At 45.4% G+C, this 24,152-nt stretch overlaps 2 protein-coding genes and 1 pseudogene across 3 annotated transcripts in view; 2 read left to right on the top strand and 1 right to left on the bottom strand.

The window, feature by feature from the left end:
- PXYLP1 (2-phosphoxylose phosphatase 1) overlaps positions 1-2,586 on the top strand; it is a 69,353-nt gene extending 66,767 nt beyond the window's left edge. The window contains exon 6 of one of the 2 annotated variants that reach the window (XM_017862769.1): positions 216-2,586. In XM_017862769.1, coding sequence (XP_017718258.1) covers positions 216-1,153 — 938 coding nt within the window. In that variant the 3' untranslated portion in view covers positions 1,154-2,586. The remainder of the gene's footprint in view (positions 1-215) is intronic. The other variant, XM_017862777.1, reaches the window with a different exon arrangement.
- A 7,240-nt stretch (positions 2,587-9,826) lies between these two features.
- Positions 9,827-10,130, bottom strand: LOC108522517 (PHD finger-like domain-containing protein 5A pseudogene; annotated as a pseudogene).
- Positions 10,131-13,859: 3,729 nt separating this feature from the next.
- ZBTB38 (zinc finger and BTB domain containing 38) overlaps positions 13,860-24,152 on the top strand; it is a 145,849-nt gene continuing 135,556 nt past the window's right edge. The window contains exon 1 of the mRNA XM_017862662.1: positions 13,860-13,991. The gene's annotated coding sequence lies outside the window, so the exon portion shown is untranslated. The remainder of the gene's footprint in view (positions 13,992-24,152) is intronic.

Below are 24,152 nucleotides of genomic sequence, written 5' to 3'. Positions count from 1 at the left end.
CTCATCCTTCATGGATACCCCCAAGAGGCTCCCTTCACAAGCTGTTGTGAACTGGAGCTTGTAACTTCCACACCACGGGGAAACAGGCTGGATGCCATTCTCTTGCACTACACTCTGTCCTAAAACACTCCAGACCTGGACACTGACTCCACCTCCCCTTGCTGTTTCTTTTGCTCAGCTGGAAGTAAGGAAAGCTTTGTGTGCTTGTGTTTCAGGAGTCGTGCAGCATTTGCAGAACGGCCAGCTGCTGAGGGACATCTATCTAAAGAAACACAAACTCCTGCCCAATGATTGGTCTGCAGACCAGCTGTATTTAGAGACCACTGGGAAAAGTCGGACCCTACAAAGTGGGCTGGCCCTGCTTTATGGCTTTCTCCCAGATTTTGACTGGAAGAAGATTTATTTCAGGCACCAGCCAAGTGCGCTGTTCTGCTCTGGAAGCTGCTATTGCCCGGTAAGAAACCAGTATCTGGAAAAGGAGCAGCGTCGTCAGTACCTCCTACGTTTGAAAAACAGCCAGCTGGAGAAGACCTACGGGGAGATGGCCAAGATCGTGGACGTCCCCACCAAGCAGCTTCGAGCTGCCAACCCCATAGACTCCATGCTCTGCCACCTCTGCCACAATGTCAGCTTTCCCTGTACCAGAAATGGCTGTGTCGACATGGAGCACTTCAAGGTAATTAAGACCCATCAGATCGAGGATGAAAGGGAGAGACGGGAGAAGAAATTGTACCTTGGGTATTCTCTCCTGGGTGCCCACCCCATCCTGAACCAAACCATCGGCCGGATGCAGCGTGCCACCGAGGGCAGGAAAGAAGAGCTCTTTGCCCTCTACTCTGCTCACGATGTCACTCTGTCACCAGTTCTCAGTGCCTTGGGCCTTTCAGAAGCCAGATTCCCAAGGTTTGCAGCCAGGTTGATCTTTGAGCTTTGGCAAGACAGAGAAAAGCCCAATGAACATTCCGTCCGGATTCTTTACAATGGCGTCGATGTCACATTCCACACCTCTTTCTGCCAAGACCACCACAAGCGTTCTCCCAAGCCCATGTGCCCATTTGAAAACTTGGTCCGCTTTGTCAAAAGGGACATGTTTGTAGCCCTGGGTGGCAGTAGTACAAATTATGATGATGCATGTCACAGGGAAGGATTCTAAAAGGTATGCAGTATAGCAGTGTAGAATCTGTGCCAATATAGGGCACTGGGAAAAGTCCACTTCTAGTTCTGTCTGTTGCTAAGGGTAGAAGATTATTGCTTTTTAAAGGCTAAATATTGTTTGTGGGAACCACAGATGGTTGGGGTTGAACAGTAAGCACGTTGCTGTGATGTGGTATGTGAATTTCTTGGTACAAAATGGCCAGTTCAGAGAGGAATAGAAGGTATTTGTTTAGAAGCCAGAGTTTGCTTAGAATGCCAGAATAATGTAGTTCAAGACCCGAAGTCACCAATCCAAGTTTGCACTCTTCTGGCCTGCCCCATGGTACTATGTGATGGAACCAGCACACCTCAGCCAAAATTTTTTAATCTTAGACATTTTACCTTGCCCTTTTAAGAATTTCTTAAAGTGATTTATCTAAAATAGGGCTTGCAAACTTTTTCTGTAAAGGGCCAGATTGTAAATATTTCAGACTACGTGGACCAAAAGGCCACATACAGTCTCTGTCATAACTACTCAACTCTGTTCCTGAAGCAGGAAATCAACCACAGACAGTATGTAAAGGAATATGTGTAGCTGGGTTCCCAGGCCAGACAAAACAGATGGTGGCCAGATTTGGCTCCTGGGCTGTAGTTTGCTAACCCCTAATCTAAAAAATAGGCTATTCTACAATTGCACGTCCAGCACTTTGAGAACGAGTTGAATACCAAGAATTATTCAATGGTTCCTCCAGTAACTTCTGCTAGAAACACAGAATTTGGTCTGTGTCTGACACTAGAACAAAACTTGAGGGTAAGTAAACATTGAATTATAATGAATCATAGAAAACTGATTAGAAGAATACTTGATGTTCATGATGATTATGGTACAAGATAGTTTTAAGTATGTTCTAAATATTTGCTGTAGTCTATTTGCTGTATATGCTGAAATTTTTGTATGCCATTTAGTATTTTTATAGTTTAGGAAAATATTTTCTAAGACCAGTTTTAGATGACTCTTATTTCTGATGTAATATTCAGTGTACTGTACCTGCTTGGTGGTTAGAAGGAGGCTAGAAGATGAATTCAGGCACTTTCTTCCAATAAAGCTAATTATGGCTCATTCCCTTTGACAAGCCGTAGAATTGGGTTCACTTTTAAAACATTTTGATCAGTTTCAAATGGTAAATTCTGATTGATTTTAAATACGTTTTGGAAGAACTTTGCTATTAGATAGTTTACAGATCTTTATAAGGTGTTTTATATATTAGAAGCAATTATGATTACATCTGTGATTTCTGAACTAATGGTGCTAATTCAGACATATGGGAAGTGCAAGTGAGATTCTCTGGCGTCATTGGCATTCCAACTTTTTCTCTTTGTTTTTGTCCAGTGTTGCATTTGAATATGTCTGTTTCTATAAATAAATTTTTAAAAAATACCTATACTATACAACTCACGGTTTGTACCTGTAAGTCACTCGAGTTATTTTCAAGTGAGAGCCAGTATTTTATTTTTCCCCCTTCATTCAAATGTCATGCAGAGAACCAGTATTTTACAATTTTATTTTAACTGCTTCACTTATTGCTGAAAGTTGTGTTATCTCTCAAGTATTCAAAGACTGTGTTTTTTTTTCTTCCCACTCACAATATATCTGAATTAGAACTGCTAAACACAGCTTGAAGATTTAAAAATAAAAGTGATTCAGAAGATTTTTTAAAAAATCAATTGATAGTATCTGTTGGTAAAAGTAAATATTGTGGCTAAGAGTCAACATCAGAAGTGTAGATAAAAGTTTTGTCTTCGAAGACACTGGTATGCACAGCATTAAAATATCTTCCTCACTATCAAGTTCCGAGACACTTCATTCCATTACAAACACTAAGCAGAGAGGTGAGATCAGTGGACATAGTCATAGGCCTTGGTTTCTGGGCAGTGGTCTAATGACTTAATTCATGACAGGCCTGGGTGTATACATGCATAATTTAGCTTCCTTGTGTTTATGATTAATACATGCCCACTAGAAAATAACCAATACTGAAAAACAACTTCAGAAGTGACGTTCTCATCTAATCCTGCCTCCAGAGGTAACGTTGTGAGCTGTCTGACAGATATTCTTCTGGAAAAGTTCCATGCAGATTCAGAAATATATGTAGTTTTTAATAGGAACTAGATCATTTTATATATATGTAAATATAATATGTGTGTGTGTGTGTATGACTTGCTTCTCTTAAAATATTTTCCTTTAAAACTATTTTTTATTGGCCAGGCGCGGTGGCTCACACCTGTATTCCCAGCACTTTGGGAGGCCAAGGGGGGCGGATCACGAGGTCAGGAGATCGAGACCATCCTGGCTAACACGGTGAAACCCCGTGGCTACTAAAATTAGCCAGGCGTGGTGGCAGGCACCTGTAGTCCCAGTTACTCGGGAGACTGAGACAGGACAATGGCATGAACCCGGGAGGCGGAGCTTGCAGTGAGCTGAGATCACGCCACTGCACTCCAGCCTGGGTGACAGAGCGAGACTCCGTCTCAAAAAAAAAAAAAAGTACTAACTTGTATCTTTTAATAGTATGTCTTAGAAGTATTTCTCACTAACTTGCTTCCCTTAACAGTATGTCTTAAAGATATTTTCATGTTAAGATGATAGATGATTGATTGATTGTGTATAAATGTAGATGGCTCTTTGTAGCCACTGAATAATATTTCATGGTATAGATTAGACATATTTTTTAAATCTCATTAAAATCCATGAAACTTAAAACCAAGGTACTAAAACAGGACTACAAGGCTTTACACAGAACAAAGTAGAGACTTCTTCATTGTGGCTTCAGGTATTTATTGATGTAAGTTTTGTTTTGTTTTGTTTTGTTTTGAGATGGAATTGCACTCTTGGTGCCCAGGCTGGAGTGCAGTGGCGCGATCTTGACTCACTGCAACCTCTGCCTCCCAGGTTCAAGCGATTCTCCTGTGTCAACCTCCTGAGTAGCTGGGATTACAGGTGTGTACCACCACGCCCGGCTAATTTTGTATTTTTAGTAGAGACGGGGTGTCTGCATGTTGGTCAGACTGGTTTTGAACTCCCACCCGCCTCTGCCTTCCATAGTGCTGGGATTACATGCATGAGCCACCGTGCCCAGCCTGGTGTAAGTATATTCTTTCTCTAACTTCGCTTTAAATGAAATTGAGGAACTTAATCTAATATTGCTATTAAGCCTATTTGAGGGTTTTCATAGCCATAGCAGAATTAGACTTTCTGGAAGATTTAGGTGATTCCTTTTCCCAGAAGTCTTAAGGACTGATTAGAGAGAGGCAGAGATACATGCTTCCATTTCTCTGAATCTCTGGGAAGCCTTCTGAACAGATTTAGCAGCCTGGACAAGGGTGGGTGTGCCCCTGTGTGTTTAAACACAACCACAAGTAGCAGAAAATAGCTGGCGTTTATGTTGCACTTGTGGCTTTAAGAGCAGCCAGCACAGAGCTCTGGCCTAAACACCAGTTAACTCCCATTGCCCAAGGCCACTGAACTGAATGTTTGGGTTGTCCCCCTGTATTTGTGCCTGCCCAGCAGCCAGCTCAGATGAGTAATAGCTTCTGCTGAAGAGGAAGTGGCTGAACGCATTAGAGCAGCTGGGCAGGCCTTCTTGAAGCCCGACTGCCAGCGGAGACTGGCCCTGATGAGGAGAAGGCATCCCTGAGGGCCAGCTCAGCTCCTGAGAGCTACAGAGCTCCTCAGCAGAGGGATGGCCTGAGGCCTGCCTTCCGGACGACTTTGTCAGCAGTAAAGTTGCCATGTAGTGCCAACTACATGGGTTCCACAAGTGTTTCTTCATCAATCTTCACAACATTCTGAGGAAAGTCCTAGTTTCCTAATGTGAATGAGGAAAACAGGCGGCGGCTGCGGGGGCCGGCAGGGGTTAAAGTCACTTTTTCAAAGGAAGAGTCAGAGCTGAGTCTAACTCATGTTCACACGATACCAGTGAACTGAAGAGCACTTAACAGCCGGGCACAGTGGCTCATGCCTGTCATCCCAGCACATTGACAGGCCGAGGCGGGAGGACTGCTTGAGCCCAGGAATTTGAGATGAGCCTGGGTAACATAGGGAACCCCATCTCTACAAAAAATTTTAAAAATTAGCTGGGAGTGGTGGCACATGCCTGTGGTCCCAGCTCCTTGGGAGGCTGAGATGGAAGGATTATTTAAACCCACGGCGGTTGAGGCTGCATTGAGCCGTGATTGTGCCACTGCACTCCACGTGGGTGACAGAGTAAGACCCTGTCTCAAAACAAAACAAAACAAAACAAAACAAAAACCACTATATGAGATACCATGGGAACATTTACACCATTTCATTAATCTTCACAGTAGTCCTACCGGATACTATATTTGCTGGCAAATATCGATGAATAATATAATGGGGTTAAAGCAGTTCTACATTTAAATCTAAACGGTTAGGGGAATATTCCAACTCTGCCTCCAACCATCTGTGGCTTGCTATTAAGAAAACTTTACAATGTAAAATGTATCTTTGCAGCAGTTACATTACATTCAACCACTAGGGGGCAGCATCAACACAATTTTTCAGTCTTCCATCTGTAAAGGAAGCAGGGTAGTTTGAGGGTGTTTTAATAGGTTGAGCAGCTGTCCAGGTTTGCCTGGCACTGAGTAGTTTCCCAGGATGAGGGGCTTTCAGTGCTTAAAAAACAGGAAAGTCCCAGGCAAACTGGAACAAGTTGGTTACCCTGGTGTCATATGTTGAGACAGTAGTGAGAAACTACTGTCATTCCCACTTTTACAGAAAAGAGAACCACAGGAGTAGTTGGTCTGAGGCTCCACATGGCTGCTGGTGTGCAGCAGAGCTGGGACTCCTGCTGTGCCCATTTCACACGCAGGACCATGCTCTTAAGCAGGGTATATGATAATGCCTCCTGAACCATTTAGGACTGCCTTTGGTTCCATGCTACCGAAACCTGATGACAGTGGCCTAAGCAATAAAGCCTTTCACTCTCCCATAGCACCATGATGTCATCAGGAACCCAGACTCCCGTTCGCCTCTTACTGGCCAGAGTGGGGCCCCTTGGCTTCCTCCACTGTAAAGGAGTCTAGGGAAGTGAGGATCTTTATTGGGCACAATGCTGTCCCAAACAAGCTCAGCCTTCTTTTACTTGAGAAAAAAGGGAAAGTGGTATTGGGTAGAGAACTAGCAGTGACTACCACACTCTCCAAAGCCACCTTTACACCGAAGGTGTGAATGCTGCGCCACCCAGATCCCCCACTTCAGGACTTCTTCCCCCAGTTGCTGGTGGTGCTGGGCTGTCAAGTGCTTTCAGGGCACTGCTCTGGAGCAGAGAGCCATCTGCTAAAGGACATGCTCCTTCCAGGGCAGCCACATCCAATGATTGGTCAGAATAGGGATTGGAAGGCCCAGGGACAACCTGAGGGGCCATCCCAGCTTCAGAGCTCCTTTGGGGTCAGCCAAGGCCTTGTGACTGCAACACAGCCCAACTTCTGCCTCATCCAGCATCCTTCACAGTGTTGAGAGCACTCCCCAGCAACCCCCTGCACCCACATCTGTCTCAGAATCTGCCTCTTGGGAACTGACCTGAATGGAAGGCAAGCAAATCCTAGAGGCTAAGGTCTCTGCTAGCATGGGCAGGAAAGCTGGACTTATTTCTAGAAAAGGGATGTGTCTATTGATAACCAGTAGATCTTCTATTACTGCCTTCGAGAGGCTTACCATTTTATTACAGAAGCTAAGTATGCACATATGAAGCAGTAGGAAAAATTTGATTTCAGACAATCCAAAGCTAATTACAGAGGGCTGTGACACCAAGACTTACCATTTGTTAAACATGTACCATGGGCTGGACACTAGGCTGAGCATTCAACTAACGTAGTCTGTGCATCTCACAGTATGAGCGAGCACCTGAAGAAGGCATTTATTATCCCCATTTCCCTAGTAAGGAAAGCTCTGAGCTCTGAAGCTCAGAGGTAGTCATGTATGTAAGATCGCACAGTCAGCAGTAAGTGGCCAACTCAGGACTGGAATGTGAATTATCCTAGACCATAAAGCTCTTCCAGGTCCCTCTAGCTTGGTACCTCTCCCTGCACCCCCTATTCCATTACGACCAGTCAAGAGTCTACTCTGCTCAAGGGGATGATCCCCTTCTCGCATCTCTGTTATGGATATTTATATTTCTAGCTCCTTTTTTTTTTTCTTTTCCCATTTTTTCCTAATGTAGCTTTTCCAAGAAAATAGAATCTTCTTATAACAGATTGTCTCAGCCTGGGCTCCCTTGAAGCAGACGGTGAGGAAAAAAAAAAAGCTTAAATGTAGGTAGTTTGTTAAGTTTGTTAGGGGATGTGGTCCCAAAGAGGCAGGAGTGAAAGATAGAGGGGACAGAAGGGGAAGGAGGGAAAGCCAATGTAAGGATGCATAAGGAGGTAACTGGTCCTCTATCCCACAGGACCTCCTAAGAAGGCTTGGGAAATACATCTCAGAAGTGTTCACTTGTGGGAAACATTTATCCATTGGCTCCCATCTACAGCTGCCTTCCCTGCTCTGAGTTGCACGTGCACTACTGCCCAGCAGGAGGGTGCCCTGTACACCATGTACGTGCCCTGTACACCATAGCATCAGAGAAACCCTAGGGCAAGAAGCAAGAGAATCTCTCTCTCTCTCTCTCTCCCCCCCTCCCTCCCTCCCCACCCCCATGTGTGGACACAGTAAGAAGGTGGCTATCTGCAAGCCAGGAAGCCAGCCCTCACTAGCAATTGAAAGTGTTGTCTCCCTGACCTTGGACTTCTCAGCCTCCAGACCTGTGAGAATAAATGTCTGTTATTTAAGGCAAAAAAGAGAGAGAAATCAGTGACTGGAAAAAGACTAAGAGGGTTGGAAGTGGAGCACGAGACGCATTTTATGTGCAGGATGGGCCAGCACTTGTTAAGCATTTCAATGCCCAAGACATGCAGTGTGCTTTTTATGTAGAGCTTTGTTTCATCTCACAGTAACGTGTGACTTAGAGATTATCATCCTTTTTTTTTTTTTTTTTTTTTTTTGAGACAAGTTCTCACCCTTGTCATCCAGGCAGGAGTACAGTGGCAGTAATAGCTCACTGCAGCCTCAAGCTCCTGGGCTCAAGCAATCCTCCCACCTCAGCCTCCCGAGTAGCTGGGATTGCAGGCACGAGCCACCACACTCAGCTAATTTTCATATGTGTGTGTGTGTGTGTGTGTGTGTGTGTGTGTGTGTGTATGTGTATATATATATGGGATGGGGTCTTGCTGTGTTGCTCAGGCTGGTCTCAAACTCCTGGGCTCAAGCAATCTGCCTGCCTCAGCTTCCCACAGTGCTGGTATTACAGGCATGAGCCACCCTGCCCATCCTATCATCCCCATTTTTAAGATGGGGAAAGAAACTGAGAGTAGAGGTCACTTGCCAAGGCCTCTCAGTCAGTCAGTCAGGAAGCGGCAGAACTGGGAGCCAAACCAATCTGACTCAAGCCCTTACTCATAGTCATTATATCATTATATTAAACATTCCTCACAGGGGTCTACAGAAAGCATGTGTGATGGCTTACCAATACATACTAAATATTTCGCTCCGGCATATATGGATTGTACATTCATGACAGCATAGATCAAATTAAAAACCCTTCCTTGGCCCTCCACAGCCTTCCAGATAAAATCCAGGCTCCCTAAGGTAACCCATGAGGCCCTCCAGGGTCTGGTTCCCACCTACATCTCCAGCTTTATTACTTGTAGTAAGTATAAGGATGAAGGGTGTGTACATGGACTGCAGTTGTTGACAGATTTTCTGCATGTCTGGAAGATAGAAAAAGAGTCTTGGCATCATGGTATGGGGTGTGAGACTGACAGGATCTCTGAGAGGACAGTCGCTTCCAGAGCACTTCAGAAGCCAGTGATTTCTCAGTCTTCCGCTCTCCTCTCCTTCCGCATCTGTGGTCTCGAGTGTGATCACCTAGAAAAAGAGCTTTGGAACCATACAGACTGAGCTCAAATACAGTTCTCTACCACTTCGCAGGTGTGGAGCCTCAGGCAAGGTACCTAGGCTCCTACAATCCTTAAACCAGGGATGATGACTCCCGCAGAGTGTATGTGAAGCTCCAGACACATGGACCATCTCCACCTGGCACAAGTCATTATTTCTCACAAATGACTCTCTCCATTGCTCTGAGACACCAAAACCAGTTGGAACCAGAATGACAGCCCTGCCCACATTTTTTTTAAATGTGAAAGATGAAAGGCCCGCATTTCTTGTTCTGATAACTTCCTGCCATGCGAAGTCTCCTCAATGATGGTCTTTCACTGCGTGCAGCTTCACAATCACCTCCTCAAGCAGAAGACTGAACCATGACTCCTTTTTAGAAGCTCTCCTGGTAGGGAGGACATATCCATATGCAGGACAGAACCTTGCTTCTCAAATTCAAGAAAAAACAGTAACTAATCTATCAATTCTTCCATGATTCAGTCTGCCAGGGTGTTCTGTAAAGAATCCTTTTCCATCCCTATCACACATCTGCACGAAGGGGGAGGGAGAGGTGGCAGGGTGCCAGTACACTGGCAGGCACTTCCGGCAACACCCGGGCTCCGCTCCCTTTCTGCTGGTAGTGGTAGGCGTCATTTCTGGCAGCTGCTGCAGCTTGATGCAGGGGAGGAAGGGGCCACCCACCAATCACCTCTTCCTGATGCTGTATTTTTGACGTTCATGAAAGAGGTCTGTCTCAGAGCTCCCTAAGCTGACAATCTTTGGGCAGCCATCTCTATCCTTCTCCTGGCTGGTGCACCCCTTACAATAATAGGCATCAGAGGCTCCCACAGTCTCCACAGATCTCACAGTGCCCCTAGTAAGAGCCATTGTTACACTCATCACATAAGTATACCAGGGTGCAGGGACACACACAGCGATCACAAATCACACGCTTGCTGTCACAGTTTTCACACAATCTTCCGATGGCAACACCAGCCTGCTTGCAGCAAAAGATAAATCCAGATAACGTTCAGCTGTAGCTCCCATCCACAATGCCCTGCCCACGCTGCCCTGCCCACTTTTTAAAGCCAAGAAGCCCGCCTGGAGGCATCAAATCATGCTTTATGCATAAGTAGGAGCTACAACGCCTTGGCCACATGCACCTCCCTTAGGGGGACTCAAATTTACTGAGTCCTGCCTTCGTGCCCAACACTGTATTTGGAACCTTATATAAACATCTCCACTATTCCCCAAGAGGGCTCATCCTTTCCCCTTGTTTCTTCATTATCTATGTCTAACTTCCATCCTTCCTGCTTTAGTTGGACTTGCTGTTCATTTGAGAGGAAGCTGCTGACCACAGAGTTCAGCAAAAGAATGGGAGTCTGGAGCCTCGAAGTGTGGCCCCTGGAGAAGCTGAACGAGAAGTAGCCCTGGATATGGTGTAGACTCCCACAAACCAGAGATCCTGCCCTCAGTGCCTCAGCTTTAGGAAGCTGCTCCCCGCCTTGCTCCTGGGCAGGCAGGTACAGTGTTCATTTCCCCATACCCCAGCATCCCCACCCCAGTTTCCCTCTCCTCCCCCATTGCCCAGTGCTTTGGCTGGCATGCCCCTGACAACCAGGGAAGGCAAGTCCTTCTCCTGGTGGCTGGCTGGTTGGCTTCCTCCCAGCTCAGAGCCAAGCATGTCTCAGGTACTTCCTAGGAGGGGAAGTCCTTCCAGGGGCCTTTGCTCAAAAGTCGGCCAGAAACGGGCTCCTTCAAGCCTAAAGTTGAGTCCATGGAGTGTGCAGGGTGGGGATGTGAAGGAATGCCACACCACCCTCTGGTGGCAACTCCATCTGGCCCATGTTTTGCGGCTTTTCCTCTTTCCCTATCAACCACACCAGGTGAGGCCTCTTTCCCAGCAAACTGAAGCTCCCTCTGGAGGCCCAGGAGGAGTCAAATCTTCTCCCCACCTGTGTACATTATCTTCAAGCTGTAGCAAGTGGAGACACGCTCTGAGTCCAGATGGCCTCACCCCAGCTGCCCATTTGTCCCACTGATGAGCCAGGTGTTTAGCATTTTAAACATCTAGCACCCTGATTGACAGACTGACCATTAAATTGACTTTCTGACTGATGGATCCTGATGGACCACTGTCTATCCTAAAAATTAATCCTGAGTAATTGACTGGCTGGTTGACTGATTAAACATCTAAACACAAAAGTCACTTGATTGACCTAATGGATTTCTTTTTGTTGTTGTTTTGTTTTGCTTGTTTTTTGAGATGGAGTCTCGCTCTGTCGCCCAGGCTGGAGTGCAGTGGCACGATCTTGACTCACTGCAAGCGCTGCCTCCCAGGTTCACACCATTCTCCTGCCTCAGCCTCCCAAGTAGCTGGGCCTACAGGAGCCCATCACCACGCCCGGCTAATGTTTTGTATTTTTTAGTAGAGACGGGGTTTCACTTTGTTAGCCAGGCTCGTCTCGATCTCCTGACCTCGTGATCTGCCCGCCTCGGCCTCCAAAGTGCTGGGATTACAGGCATGAGCCACCGCGCCTGGCCACCTACTGAATTTCTTACTGATGTACTAACCGTAGGTAACTGAACACCTGACAAGCTTAAACTGACTGCATGACTGACTCTTTAACCAGCTGAATGACTGACTGCCCAGTGGAGGACCTACAATACCTGATGTCTGGCTCCATAACTAAGGGTTACAGATGGATGGGAGAAGAGGCTGTCCCTTCCTCACACTCCAGTTCCCATGGGGACTGAGACCCTATTCTTCTCCCCTCTTGAGCCACTTGAAGACTGCAGAAAGGGTGTTATGGTCAGAATATTGGTGATCTCCCCGAATTCATATATTGGAACCCAATACCCAATGTGATAGTATTAAGAGATGGGACCTTTGAGGAAGTGATTAATTCACGAAGGCTCTGCCTCAGGAACGGGCTTAGTGGCCTTATAAAAGGAATTGGAGTTGAAGGGAGCTAACTTGGCCCTTCCACCATGTGAGGACACAGCTGCAAGGCACCATCTTTGAAGCAGAGAGTAAGCCTTCACCAGCCCAGTCCTTGATCTTGGACTTCCTAGCCTCCAAAACTATAAACAATATATTTCTGTTACTTATACATTACCTAGTCTAAGGTATTTTGTTATAGCAGCCTGAATGAGCTAAGACAGGGCAATCAGGAAACTGATGTTCTGATCTCCTTCCAGTCAGGTTCTTAACCAGGACCCCACAGACGGGTTTCAATTTTGCTTTCAAAACAGTGTGGATGTAAAGATGTGTGTTTATCCAGGAAGAGGGTTCACAACTTTCATTGGATTCTTAACAGAGTTTTAGCACACACAAAATATTAATATGTTCAGAGCTACTGCTCTGATCCTCAGCAAACACATTTCAGATAAGCAAAGCCCTTGTCTGAATTCAAGCCCATTTTTATCTACCTCCCATCAAGCCAGAGTGGCAGGAAGATGACTAGGAAGAGTTAGAGGGCCTTAGAGGAGATGTATGTAGCTGAGAGAAAGGAAAAAGGCTGAGCTGTTTGACGCTTCCAGAGAAGACTGAGGAAGTCAACCTGGGTCCTTCTTGTGTGGAGGTCACACTTCACCCAAGATAGCAGAGGACCTTTAAGTAGAGATGGATACATTTACCCTTCGTTTGGTGCCACGAGTATGTGATAATGAATTGTTATGTGGCTGTGTGTATTACACACCGGTGTGTTCACAAGGGTAGGTATAACCGAGCTGTGTGCATATGTGAACGAGTGGCCTTTGGGTTTAGTGTGAGCATCTGAATGGTTTGGTGAATGGATGTGCACGTGCATCCTTAACCATTTAACCTTCAAGCCTCTCATTAAGTTAAGACAAGTTACGGAAAAGAATTCCACCAGGTGACAGTATCTGCAGACAGGCCTAGAGCCCACACCAGAAATCTGGGGATCCTCAACTCGTCCCACTCCCTGATCCCTCATCATCCACTGAATCCATGCTGCCACTCCCACCATCAGCCCCCATCACCTCTCCCTGAGCTCCTGCTCAGCCTTCAGTGGCCTCCCCCATAACATTTCTGAACTGCAGCCACAGAGACGATGGTAAAATGACTTTTGGGTCACAGCGCGCCTCCCCTGAAGCGAACAACGGCTTTCCACTGTCGGAGGATACTGCCCATCTCCTCGGTATGAGTCAAGGGCTCTTTCAAGGTCGACCCTGCGGTCGTGAGGTCCCCGGCTTTGGGCGCGTCTCCCCTCAGTCCGCTCCTATCTCACACCCCTTCCCCCTTAGAAGCCTCGTTCTCTGGGGCCCTTTGGCGCTGCCCCTGAGTCCCCATCACGGAAACTTCCACCTGCTGCCTAACTGCCAGACGCAAAAGTGCCCGAGCCTGTCTGTCACGTTCCACCCCATAAACCTTCCCCACCCGACCAGAAGCCAGAGAGGCCACAGGTAGAAGCAGGACCACACAAGGGCGCGCACGTCTCTTTCCCACGCCTCAGAGCTACAGAAGCCGCAACAGGAAAACAGAAAGGCGGTGCGCGGAGAGAAAAGGTAGGGACTACGACTCCCAGAAGCATATTGACAAGGACTACATTTCCCAGAAAGCTCCGCGCAGTTCCCACCCCGGAACTGCCTCTGCTTTCGAAAGCGGAAGGCGGGCCAACCGGGCGGGCACAGGGTTTCTGAAGCGGTAGACCGGTGGGCGGTTTCGTCGGGTGTCTACCTCCAGGGGTCGTTCGTGAGCCAGAGAAACCCGGACTTAGGAAGGAAGGGGCCTGGCCACACCCCTTCCGCCCTTGGCTGTGCGGTGCCCTGGTTCCCAGCGCATTCTCTGTCGTGAGCCGAGCAAGGAAGGTCAGACAGAAACAGGTCGTTTGTGTCTTTCCGCAAGGTCAGACTTTTACTGATGCTATTCCAGTCTTAAGAGCCAGGAGCTACATGGAGTTCCCAAGGAGGCAATTCTCCTAATACTACCCACTCACTCGGTAGTCAGAGCCACGGGCACACAGGCTTCAGCCACTACACAAGTCAGTATTGCAAAGCATACAAAATAGTATACTTAGTCAACATGTTAAATGTTGTAGATTAAACATTCCACATCAAGCAGGGTAACATTTAACATCAAGAGCAAAGGAGATAGATAGGAAAAGGGGTTAACAAACTAGTCCCAGGAGAGACAAAGTGTCCTGGTCTCAGTGTCTTGCAAGGAAGAGTCTTTGATGTGGGCAGAGCCTTAGGCAGCAGATGCTGGGTGTTTATCATGAGCGACAGCAAGATAGGGTCTGTTAAGACGGCCATTTAGAGCTGGAGAAGTCCTGCTCTTTTTGTGGCCATGGGGGTGTTCTGGTGACGACTGATAGTGAAGGAGTGTGCCTGTTTATGCCCGTATTTGGTTGGGTACAGTCTTTTTTGATTAGGCGAACATCGGGTCTCTGTTGGCATGTAAAGTGGAATGTAAATTTTTTGAAATGTAAAGTGGAGTCTTTTGCTAAGATGGAGTTACTTATGTCAAGGGTGTTCTATACACTACTTCTGCCTGCTCTGGCTTTGCCTGTGGCCAGTACTTGCTCTCTGCCCACCTCTTGGTGTCTCTAGGGGATAGAGGCTGGTGGTTAGATGGTCTGTCCCTTATCTCCAATCCTGCATTGCTTATCTGCCACTTGGAGGCAGTGACCATCTTGACTCTAAGAGCCAAACCCACAGAGCCCTACATGTGAGTTCCGCAGCTCTTCTACTTGTAGCTCTGGCTATCGGAGGAGGGGCTACAGGTGGTGGAAACAGGTGTGGACAGTAGCTAGGGGGTGGCGGGGAGATCTGTGGCTCCTGATCTGCCACCTCTGTTCCCAAGAAGATAATTTTCCTGTGGCCTAGGCTCATCCAGCTCATATCATTAAATGCCTGAGTTCTGTAGGAGGCCAGCCTCTTTCCTCACTTCCTCCATTCCCAGCCCAGCCTCATCCCTCAGATCCTAGCAATGGGCCCCATGGCATATTTTCACCTTTCTCCTTTGGAGCCACTTAGATGACCTGTCAAGAAATGGGCATAACTGGATGGGCTAAAACAAGGATGAGACAGAAGCAGCTTTCCATAAGACATACCCACCAATGTGCCATGTCAGTTTACCATAACCATGGTAACACCCGGGAGTTCCTGCCTCTTTGAATGGCAATGACCCAATGACCCAGAAGTTACTCCCCTTTTCCTAGAAAACTCTGCATAAGCTGACCCTTAATCTGCATGCAATTAAAAATAGGTATAAATATGACCATAGAACTGCCCTGAGCAACTACTCCCTGCCTGTGGGGTAGCCCTGCTCTGCAGGATCAGTCATGGAGCTGTAACACTGCCACTTCAATCAAGCTGTTTTCGGCTACCCTGCCACCAGCTAGCCTTTGAATTCTTTCCTGGGCAAAGCCAAGGAAAAAGCCACACTTTGTGGCTCTCCTGTCCTGCATCACAACCGCTCCTAGGGAGCTGCCACCACTGGTATCTCAGTGTCTTCTAACAGTTTCATGAAGTACAGGCTTCCCAGAGGTGCCTGTCCCTTCTCCCGTGTTGCTTCATGTTAACACATTTCCTACCTGAGTAGACCTGTGGAGGTCCCTGAGATCTTTTTAGGGAATCTGCAGGGTCAAAACTGTTTTCACAGTAATACTAAGTTTTGTTTGCATTTTTCACTGTTGTGATATTTATATTTAAAATCGTAGGTAAAACTGCTGGCACCTTGGTGTGATTCAAGGCAGTGACACCAAACTATATTGGCAGTTACTGTATTTTTCACCAGTATACTTGTAGGGGAAGGGCATGGGAAAGCCAGTTCCACTTAATGTCCTTAATGAAGCTATAAAGAGTATTCATTTTACTCCATTTTGAGCCTTGATTACATGGCATTTAAATATTTAGTATGACAAATGGGAAGTGTGCATAAAGCAAGTCTGCTGCACACAAAGGTATTATGTCCTAAGGAAAAGCAGTTCTGTGCTTGGTTGAGTTCCTAGCTGAACTAGACCTTTTTTCTGGAAAACACCTCTTTTTTTTTTTTTTCCTATTGTATTTTTGCAAACTTTTATTTATTTATTTTCCTTTAAGTTCTGGGATACATGTACAGAATGTGCAGGTTTGTTACATAGGTATACATGTGCCATGGTGGTTTGCTGCACCTATCAACTCGTCATCGAGGTTCTAAGCCACGCATACGTTAGGTATTTGTCCTAATGCTCTCCCTCCCCTTGCCCCCCACCCCCGACAGGCTCCAGTGTGTGTCTTTCCCTTCCCTGTGCCCATGTGTTTTCATTGTTCAGCTCCCACTTATAAGTGAGAACATGCAGTGTTTGGTTTTCTGTTCCTGTGTTAGTTTGCTGAGAATGATGGCTTCCAGCTTCATCCATGTCCCTACAAAGGACATGATCTCATTCTTTTTGATGGCTGCATAGTATTCCATGGTGTGTATGTGCCACATTTTCTTTATCCAGTCTATCATTGATGGCCATTCGGGTTGGTTCCAAGTCTTTGCTATTGTGAATAGTGCTGCAATAAATATATGTGGAAAACACCTCTTTTACTTGATCAGCTGATAGTATGATTACTTGGACCTGGGTATTTGATGGATATTTTCTAAAAAATAAACAAAGTAAGCTAACCACTTCAAGGGAAACAACTGACATTATTTGATGCCAATGAGAAAATTTGAGTTTTCAAGGAAAAGATTAGAATTTTGAAAAACATATCCAGGCTGGGCACAGTGGCTCACACCTGTAGTCCCAACACTTTGGGAGGCCAAGGAGGACAGATAGCTTGAGGCAAGGAGCTCGAGAGTAGCCTGGGCAACATGGCAAAACCCCCCATCTCTACAAAAAAAATTAGCTGAGCGTGGTGGTGTGTGCCTGTGGTCACAGGTGAGGCTGAGGCAGGAGGATCACTTGAGCCTGGCAGGTCAAGGCTGCAGTGAGCCATGTTTGTGCCACTAAACTCCAGCCTGAGTAACAGAGTGAGACCCTATCACCAAAAAGAAAGAAAGAAAAAGAAAACACATCTGCCACCACGAGCTTAACAGCATCCCAGTACGTAAAAGGTTTTTCTGATGAGCTTGGTGATAGTATTAACAAATGTGATTTTAAAAAAACATTGAATAAAGAAATGTGCCAACATTTGGAAGATCTGCATAACTCCATGTATTAGATATCTGTTATTACATAACAAATTATCCCAAAACATAGTGACTTAAAACAACAAACAGCTATTATACAGTTTCTGTGGGTCAAGAATTTGACCAGATGGTTCTGACTTCAGGTTTCTCCTGAAGATGCAGTCAACGTGCCTGCTGGCTGTTGTTATCTAGAGGATTAACTGGAGATGGAGGATCTGCTTTCAAGATGCCTTACATACATGGCTGTCAGCAGGAGGCCTCGTTTCCTTGTTGGTTGTTGGCAGGAGGCCTCAGTTCCTCACCACATGGACCTCTCCACAGGGCTTTATAACATGACAGCTAGCTTCCCCCAGAGCAAGTGATCCGAGAGAGAGAGAGAGAGAGAGAGAGAGAGAGCGCGCAAAATGGAACCCTCAGTGTCTTTTATAATCTACCCTTAGAAGTCATGCTTTGTCACATTCTTTTTATTAGAAGTGTCACCAGAAAGAGTTTCCAATCCAGACCCCAAGAGAGGTTCTTCGATCTCATGCAAGGAAGAATTTGGGGCAAGTCTATAAAGTGAAAGGAAGTTTATTAAGAAAGTGAAGGAATAGGCCAGGTTCAGTGGCTCACGCCTGTAAACCCAGCACTTATGGAGGCAGAGTCGGAAGGATCACTTGAGGTCAGGAGTTTGAGACCAGCATGGCCAACATGGCGAAACCTTGTCTCTACTAAAAGTACAAAACTTAGCCGGGCATGGTGGCACACACCTATAATCCCAGCTACTTGCGAGGCTGAAGCACGAGAATTACGTGAACCCAGGAGGCAGAGGTTGCAGTGAGCCAAGATGGCACCACTGTACTCCAGCCTGGGCGATAGAGGAAGATTCCGCCTCAAAAAAAGCAAAAGAAAAAGAAAAGAAAAGAAAAAAGTGAAGGAATAATGTCTACTCCATAGGCAGTATTAAGTAAAGGAATAAAAGAATGGCTTCTCCCTTGGGGTTGCTCCTTTTTATAATTATTTCCTGATTATATGCTAAACAAGGGGTGAATTATTCTTGCCTCCCTGTTTTAGACCATGTAGGGCAACTTCCCGATGTTGCCATGGAAAAACTGTCATGGCACTGGTGGGAGTGTAGGAGAGAAGATGACCAGAGGTCACTCTCATTGCCATTTTTGTTTTGGTGGGTTGTAGTCAGCTTCTTTACTGCAACCTGTTTCATCAGCAAGGTCTTTATGACCTGTATCTTGTGCTGACCTCCTGTCTCATCCTGTGACTTAGAATGCCTTAACCATCTGGGAATGCAGCCAGCAGGTCTCAAGCCTTATTTTACCCAGCCCCTATTTAAGATGGAGTTGCTCTGGGTCAAATGCCTCTGACGGAAGCAAGCCACTATGCACAGCCAACAATCGAAGACAGGAGAATTAATCTCCACCTCTTTTTTTTTTTTTTTTTTTTAAGATAGAGTCTTGCTCTGTCACCCAGGCTGGAGTGCAGTGGCATGATCTCAGCTCACTGCAACCTCCGCCTCCTGGATTCAAGGAATTCCCAGGCCTCACCCTCCTGAGTAGCTGGGATTACAGGCGCCCACCACCACACCCTGCTTATTTTTTGTATTATTAGTAGAGACAGGGTTTTACCATGTTGGCCAGGCTGGTCTCGAACTCCTTACCTCGTGATCCACCCACCTCAGCCTCTCAAAGTGCTGGGATTACAGGCATGATCCACTGCGCCCCACCTAAGCTCTACCTCTTAAAGTGAGGAGTATCAAAGAATATGTGGACATATTTTAATAACACTTAAGTGAACCAGTATTTTATTCATGATGGTACAAAACCATGATGGATGGGTAAGAAAAAAATCTATTCCAATTGCAAGACAGTCCAATGGATTTTTAATGTAATAATAACTCAAGAAGTTCATGGATGTAGTTGTAAATTCTACTTTGCTTCTAAACATTAACAAGCTATGTATTTGTTGAGTTTTGGTATAGTATCCAAGAATAATATTCACAGTTGCCTGAAAAGCTGTTAAAATAATCTCCCCATTTCCAACTGCTTATCGCTGGTAGGCCAGATTTTCTGCATATACTTTAACTAAAGCATCAGAATAGACAGGAACATGGAAGCTGAGAACCCAGCTGTCATTTATTAAGCCAGAAAATTAAAGAGATTTGCCAAAGAAAAATTTGATATATTGGGCCTGAATGTGCATTGTTTGGCTCTGAAAAAATTTATGCACATTTCACAGCTTCCTGAGTCTGTCTCTGCCACATATTTGTGACTTTTTTTTTTTTTCCAACAGATGGGGTCTTGCTCTGTTGCCCAGGTGGTGGGGCAGTGGCACAATCATAGCTCACTACAGCCTTGAACTCCTGGGCTCAAGCAACCCTCTTGCCCCAGCCTACTGAGCAGCTAGGATTACAGGTGCACGCCACCATGCCTGGCTAATTCTTTCTGTTTTTGAGAGATGGGATCTCACTACATTACCACATTGGTCTCAAACTCTGGCCTCAAGTGATCCTCCCAAGTTGCTGGAATTGCAGGCACAAACCACTACACTTGTTTTTGTAACCTGAGAGCCTCCAGACCTCTAGCCACATATGCGATCTCAATGGGTTCTGGTGTAGTCTCTCTCTCCCCTAGGGTCAGGCAAGATGTCATCACTTGTCATACATACATATACAGCGTCTGCCAGATTCTCTCACCAAAAGCCCTCATGAATAGATATATACTGGGGTGGCTGCTGTACCCTGAATCCACTTTAGACCACTTTAGGAATTCATCTGAGCACCTTCTAAATGGAAGTCCACAAGAGGCATAAAGGTGGCCTCACTACACCATGGTTGAGTGAGTGGACCTGCTCCCAGTGTGATCACCGAATGTGGTTCCAGGGTCCCTCCCTCTCTCCAAAGGGCCTTGGGGCTAGGAAAGCAAATTTGTCTTAATGTAACTCTTAGAAATTCATAAATCAAAGACAAGTTTCCTTCTCTTAATGTAACTCTTAGAAATCCATAAACCTGGTGCCAGTTGAACATCTGATCCCAAAATCTGAAACCCAAAATGCTCCAAAATTTGAAACTTTTTGAGTACCTATATGACGCTCAAAGAAGATGTTCACTGGACATTTTGGATTTTGGATTTTCAGGTTAAGGATGCTGAACTGGTAAGTATAATGCAAATATTCAAAATCTGAAAAGTCCAAAATACTCCTGATCCCAAGCATTTTGGATAAGTGATACACGAGCTATAATAAAATTATTTTATTTTATTTTATTTTTTTATAAACAGGGTCTCGCTCTGTCACCTAGGCTGGAATGCAGTGGTGTAATCAGAGCTCACTGTAGCCTCAACCTCCTATGCTCAAGTGATCCTCCCACCTCAGCCTTCTAAGTGGCTGGGCATATAGGAGAATGCCACCACACCCAGCTCCTGTGATAATATTAGAGAATTAAATAATTCAATTAACAAGATTAGTAGATACTTGAACAAAATTTGGGCTTTGCCAACATGGAAGGCAGGTCATGACAGACACAAAAAAATGCCTGTTACAATTCCCTATATATATTTAAATTATTTCCACAATAAAATATATTGCCTACATGATTAAAAAAGGAAAGAAATAATGGTAATGAAATTGAAGGGAAAATGGAAATATAAAACTAAGAAATGCTGTCATATTTTGAGGTATTTGAGAAGATATGCTGGTAAAATAAGCAGCCTCATTTGCTAAAAGCCAACTCAATGATTGGCCAATTCACCACATTTACTTACTGCTTTTACTTATTTACAAGGTTTTTGGCAATTCATACTGGATAGTACTCTTTTAACAGTTTTTGAACATTTCTGCAAAATATTTGTTGACCAGTATTCCTTTATGTCTGTGTAACAGCATTTTAAGGAATATTCAATCTGTCTTAGCCCAGTTAGTTCAAAGACAAGGTATATGTAGGAGAAAAATATTCACAAGATAAATAAAAAAATAAATCAGTAAGAAAAAGGCAGCCCAATTGAAAAATGGACAAAGAATATTAACAGGCTGTATTAGTCTGTTTTCACACTGCTGATTAAGACATACCCAAGACCGGACAATTTACAAAAGAAAGAGGTTTAATGGACTTATAGTTCCACATGGTTGGGGAGGCCTCACGATCATGGCTGAAGACAATGAGGAGCAAGTCACATCTTTCACGGATGGCAGCAGGCAAAGAGAGAGCTTGTGCAGGGAAACTCCCCTTATACTACTGTCAGATCTCATGGGACTTATTCCCTATCACGAGAACAGCATGAGAAAGACCTGCCCCCATGCTTCTATTACGTCCCACCAGGTTTCTCCCACAACACATGGGAATTCAAGATGAGACTTGGGTGGGGACACAGAGCCAAACCATATCATTCCACCCCTGGCTCCTCCCAAATCTCATGTCTTCTCCCAAATCTCATGTCTTTATATTTCAAAAGCAATCATCCCTTCCCAACAGTACCCCAAAGTCTTAACCCATTTCAGCATTAACTCAAAAGTCTACAGTCCAAAGTCTCATCTGAGACAAGGCAAGTCCCTTCTACCTATGAGCCTGTAAAATCAAAAGCAAGTTAGTTACTTCCCAGATGCAGTGGGGGTATAGGCATTGGGTAAATATAGCTGTTCCAAATGGGAGAAATTGGTCTAAACAAAGGGGTTACAGGCCCCATGCAAGTCCGAAATCTAGCAGAGCAGTAAAGTCTTAAAGCTCTAAAATGATCTCCTTTGACTCCATGTTTCACATCTGGGTCACATTGATGCAAGATGTGGGATCCCATGGTCTTGGACAGCTCTGCCCCTGTGGCTTTGCAGGTTATAGCCTCCTTCCTGGCTGCTTTCACAGGCTGGCATTGAGTATCTGCAGCTTTTCCAGGTGCATGGTGCAAGCTGTTGGTGGATCCACTATTCTGGGGTTTGGAGGATGGTAGTCCTCTTCTCACAGCTCCACTAGGCACTGCTGCATTAGGGACTTTGTGTGGGGGCTCCTACCCCACATTTCCCTTCTGCACTGCCCTAGCACAGGTACTCCATGAGGGCCCTGTCCTGCAGCAAACTTCTTCCTGGACCTCTAAGTGTTTCCATACATCCTCTGAAATCTAGGCAGAAGTTCCCAAACACCAATTCTTGGCTTCTGTGCACTCACAGGCTCAACACCATGTGGAAACTGCCAAGGCTTGGGGCTGGCACCCTCTGAAGCCACAGCCTGAGCTCTTCATTGGCCCCTTTCAGCCACAGCTGGAGTGGCTGGGACACAGGGCACCAAGTCCCTAGACTGCACACAGCACGGGGATCCTGGGCCCAGCCCATGAAACCATTTTTTCCTCCTAGGCCTCCAGACCTGTGATAGGAGGGGCTGCCATGAAGACCTCTGACATGCCCTGGAGACATTTTCCCCATTGTCTTGTGGATTAACATTCAGCTCCTCATTATGTAAATTTCTGAAGCCAGCTTCAATTTCTCCTTAGAAAATGGGATTTTCTTTTCTAATGCATTGTCAGGCTGCAAATTTTCCAAACTTTTGTGCACTGCTTCCCTTATAAAACTGAATGCCTTTAACAGTGCCCAAGTTACCTCTTGAGTGCTTTGCTGCTTAGAAATTTCTTCCATAGACACCCTAAATCATCTCTCTCCATTTCAAAGTTCCACAAATCTCTAGGACATGGGCAAAATGCTGCCAGTCTCTTTGCTAAAACATAAGAGTCACTTTTGCTGCAGTTCCCAACAAGTTCCTCATCTCCATCTGAGACCACCTCAGCCTGGATTTCATTCTCCATATCATTATCAGCATTTTGGTCAAAGCCATTCAAGTCTGTAGGAGGTTCCAAACTTTCCCACATTTTCCTATCTTCTTCCAAGCCCTCCAAACTGTTCCAATCTCTGTGTGTTACCCAGTTCCAAAGTCACTTCCACATTTTCAGGTTTCTTTTTGGCAATGGCCGCACTCTACAGGTACCAGTTTACTGTATTAGTTCATTTTCACACTGCTGATAAAGATATACCTGAGACTGGGCAATTTACAAAAGAAAGAGGTTTAATGGACTTACAGTCTGACATGGCTGGGGAGGGCTCACAATCATGGCTAAAGGCAAGGAGGAGCAAGTCACATCTTACATGAATGGCAGCAGGCAAAGAGAGAGCTTGGGCAGGGAAACTCCCCTTATAATATCATCAGATCTCATGAGACTTTTTTCACTATCATGAGAACAGCATGGAAAGACCTGCCCCCATAATCCTATTACCTCCCACTGGGTCCCTTCCACAACACATGGAAATTCAAGATGAGATTTAGGTAGGGATGCAGCCAAACCATATCACAGGTAATTACAGAATCAGAAACACAATTGGCCAACCAACATATGACAGCATTTTCAACATTACTAGTATTCAAAAAAATACAAAATAAAGTAGCAGTATGATGTTTATTTTCACAAAGCATATTATCAGATAGTTAAAGAGTAATAGGGTTATTGAAGGTATTTCTGAGATCAAGCCTTTTCATTGAGTTTAATGTTGACGTGCATGTAAATTGGTACAGCATTTGTGGTAGGCAATTGGACCCCTTATCAACATTAAAATGCATGTGTACACTTTGAGATAGTGGGGAGCTGGGGAAGAGTGGCAGGGGCTAGGGGAATGGACACAATGGGAGGTACTAAAGGACTGGAATGTAAAGGCGGGGGATATGTGGGGCCAGGAGAGATTTGGAAGAACTAGGATTGATTGGGGGAGGGGGAGAGGAGATAAAAGGCATTTAGAGGGACTGATGGAAATAAAAACAAATGAGAGGGATTGGAAATAACTGAAGAAACTTAGAGGGACAGGAAGAGAAGGGGTGGGACTGGCAGGGACTACACATGTAAAATGGAAACAACTGGCATTCAGCAAATTGACGTACAGCCACTGGCA

This window comes from Rhinopithecus bieti, unplaced genomic scaffold (assembly GCF_001698545.2).
Source record: "Rhinopithecus bieti isolate Rb0 unplaced genomic scaffold, ASM169854v2 scaffold_2654, whole genome shotgun sequence".
Lineage (NCBI taxonomy): Eukaryota > Metazoa > Chordata > Mammalia > Primates > Cercopithecidae > Rhinopithecus > Rhinopithecus bieti.
This window is presented reverse-complemented; position numbering and strand designations above follow the sequence as displayed.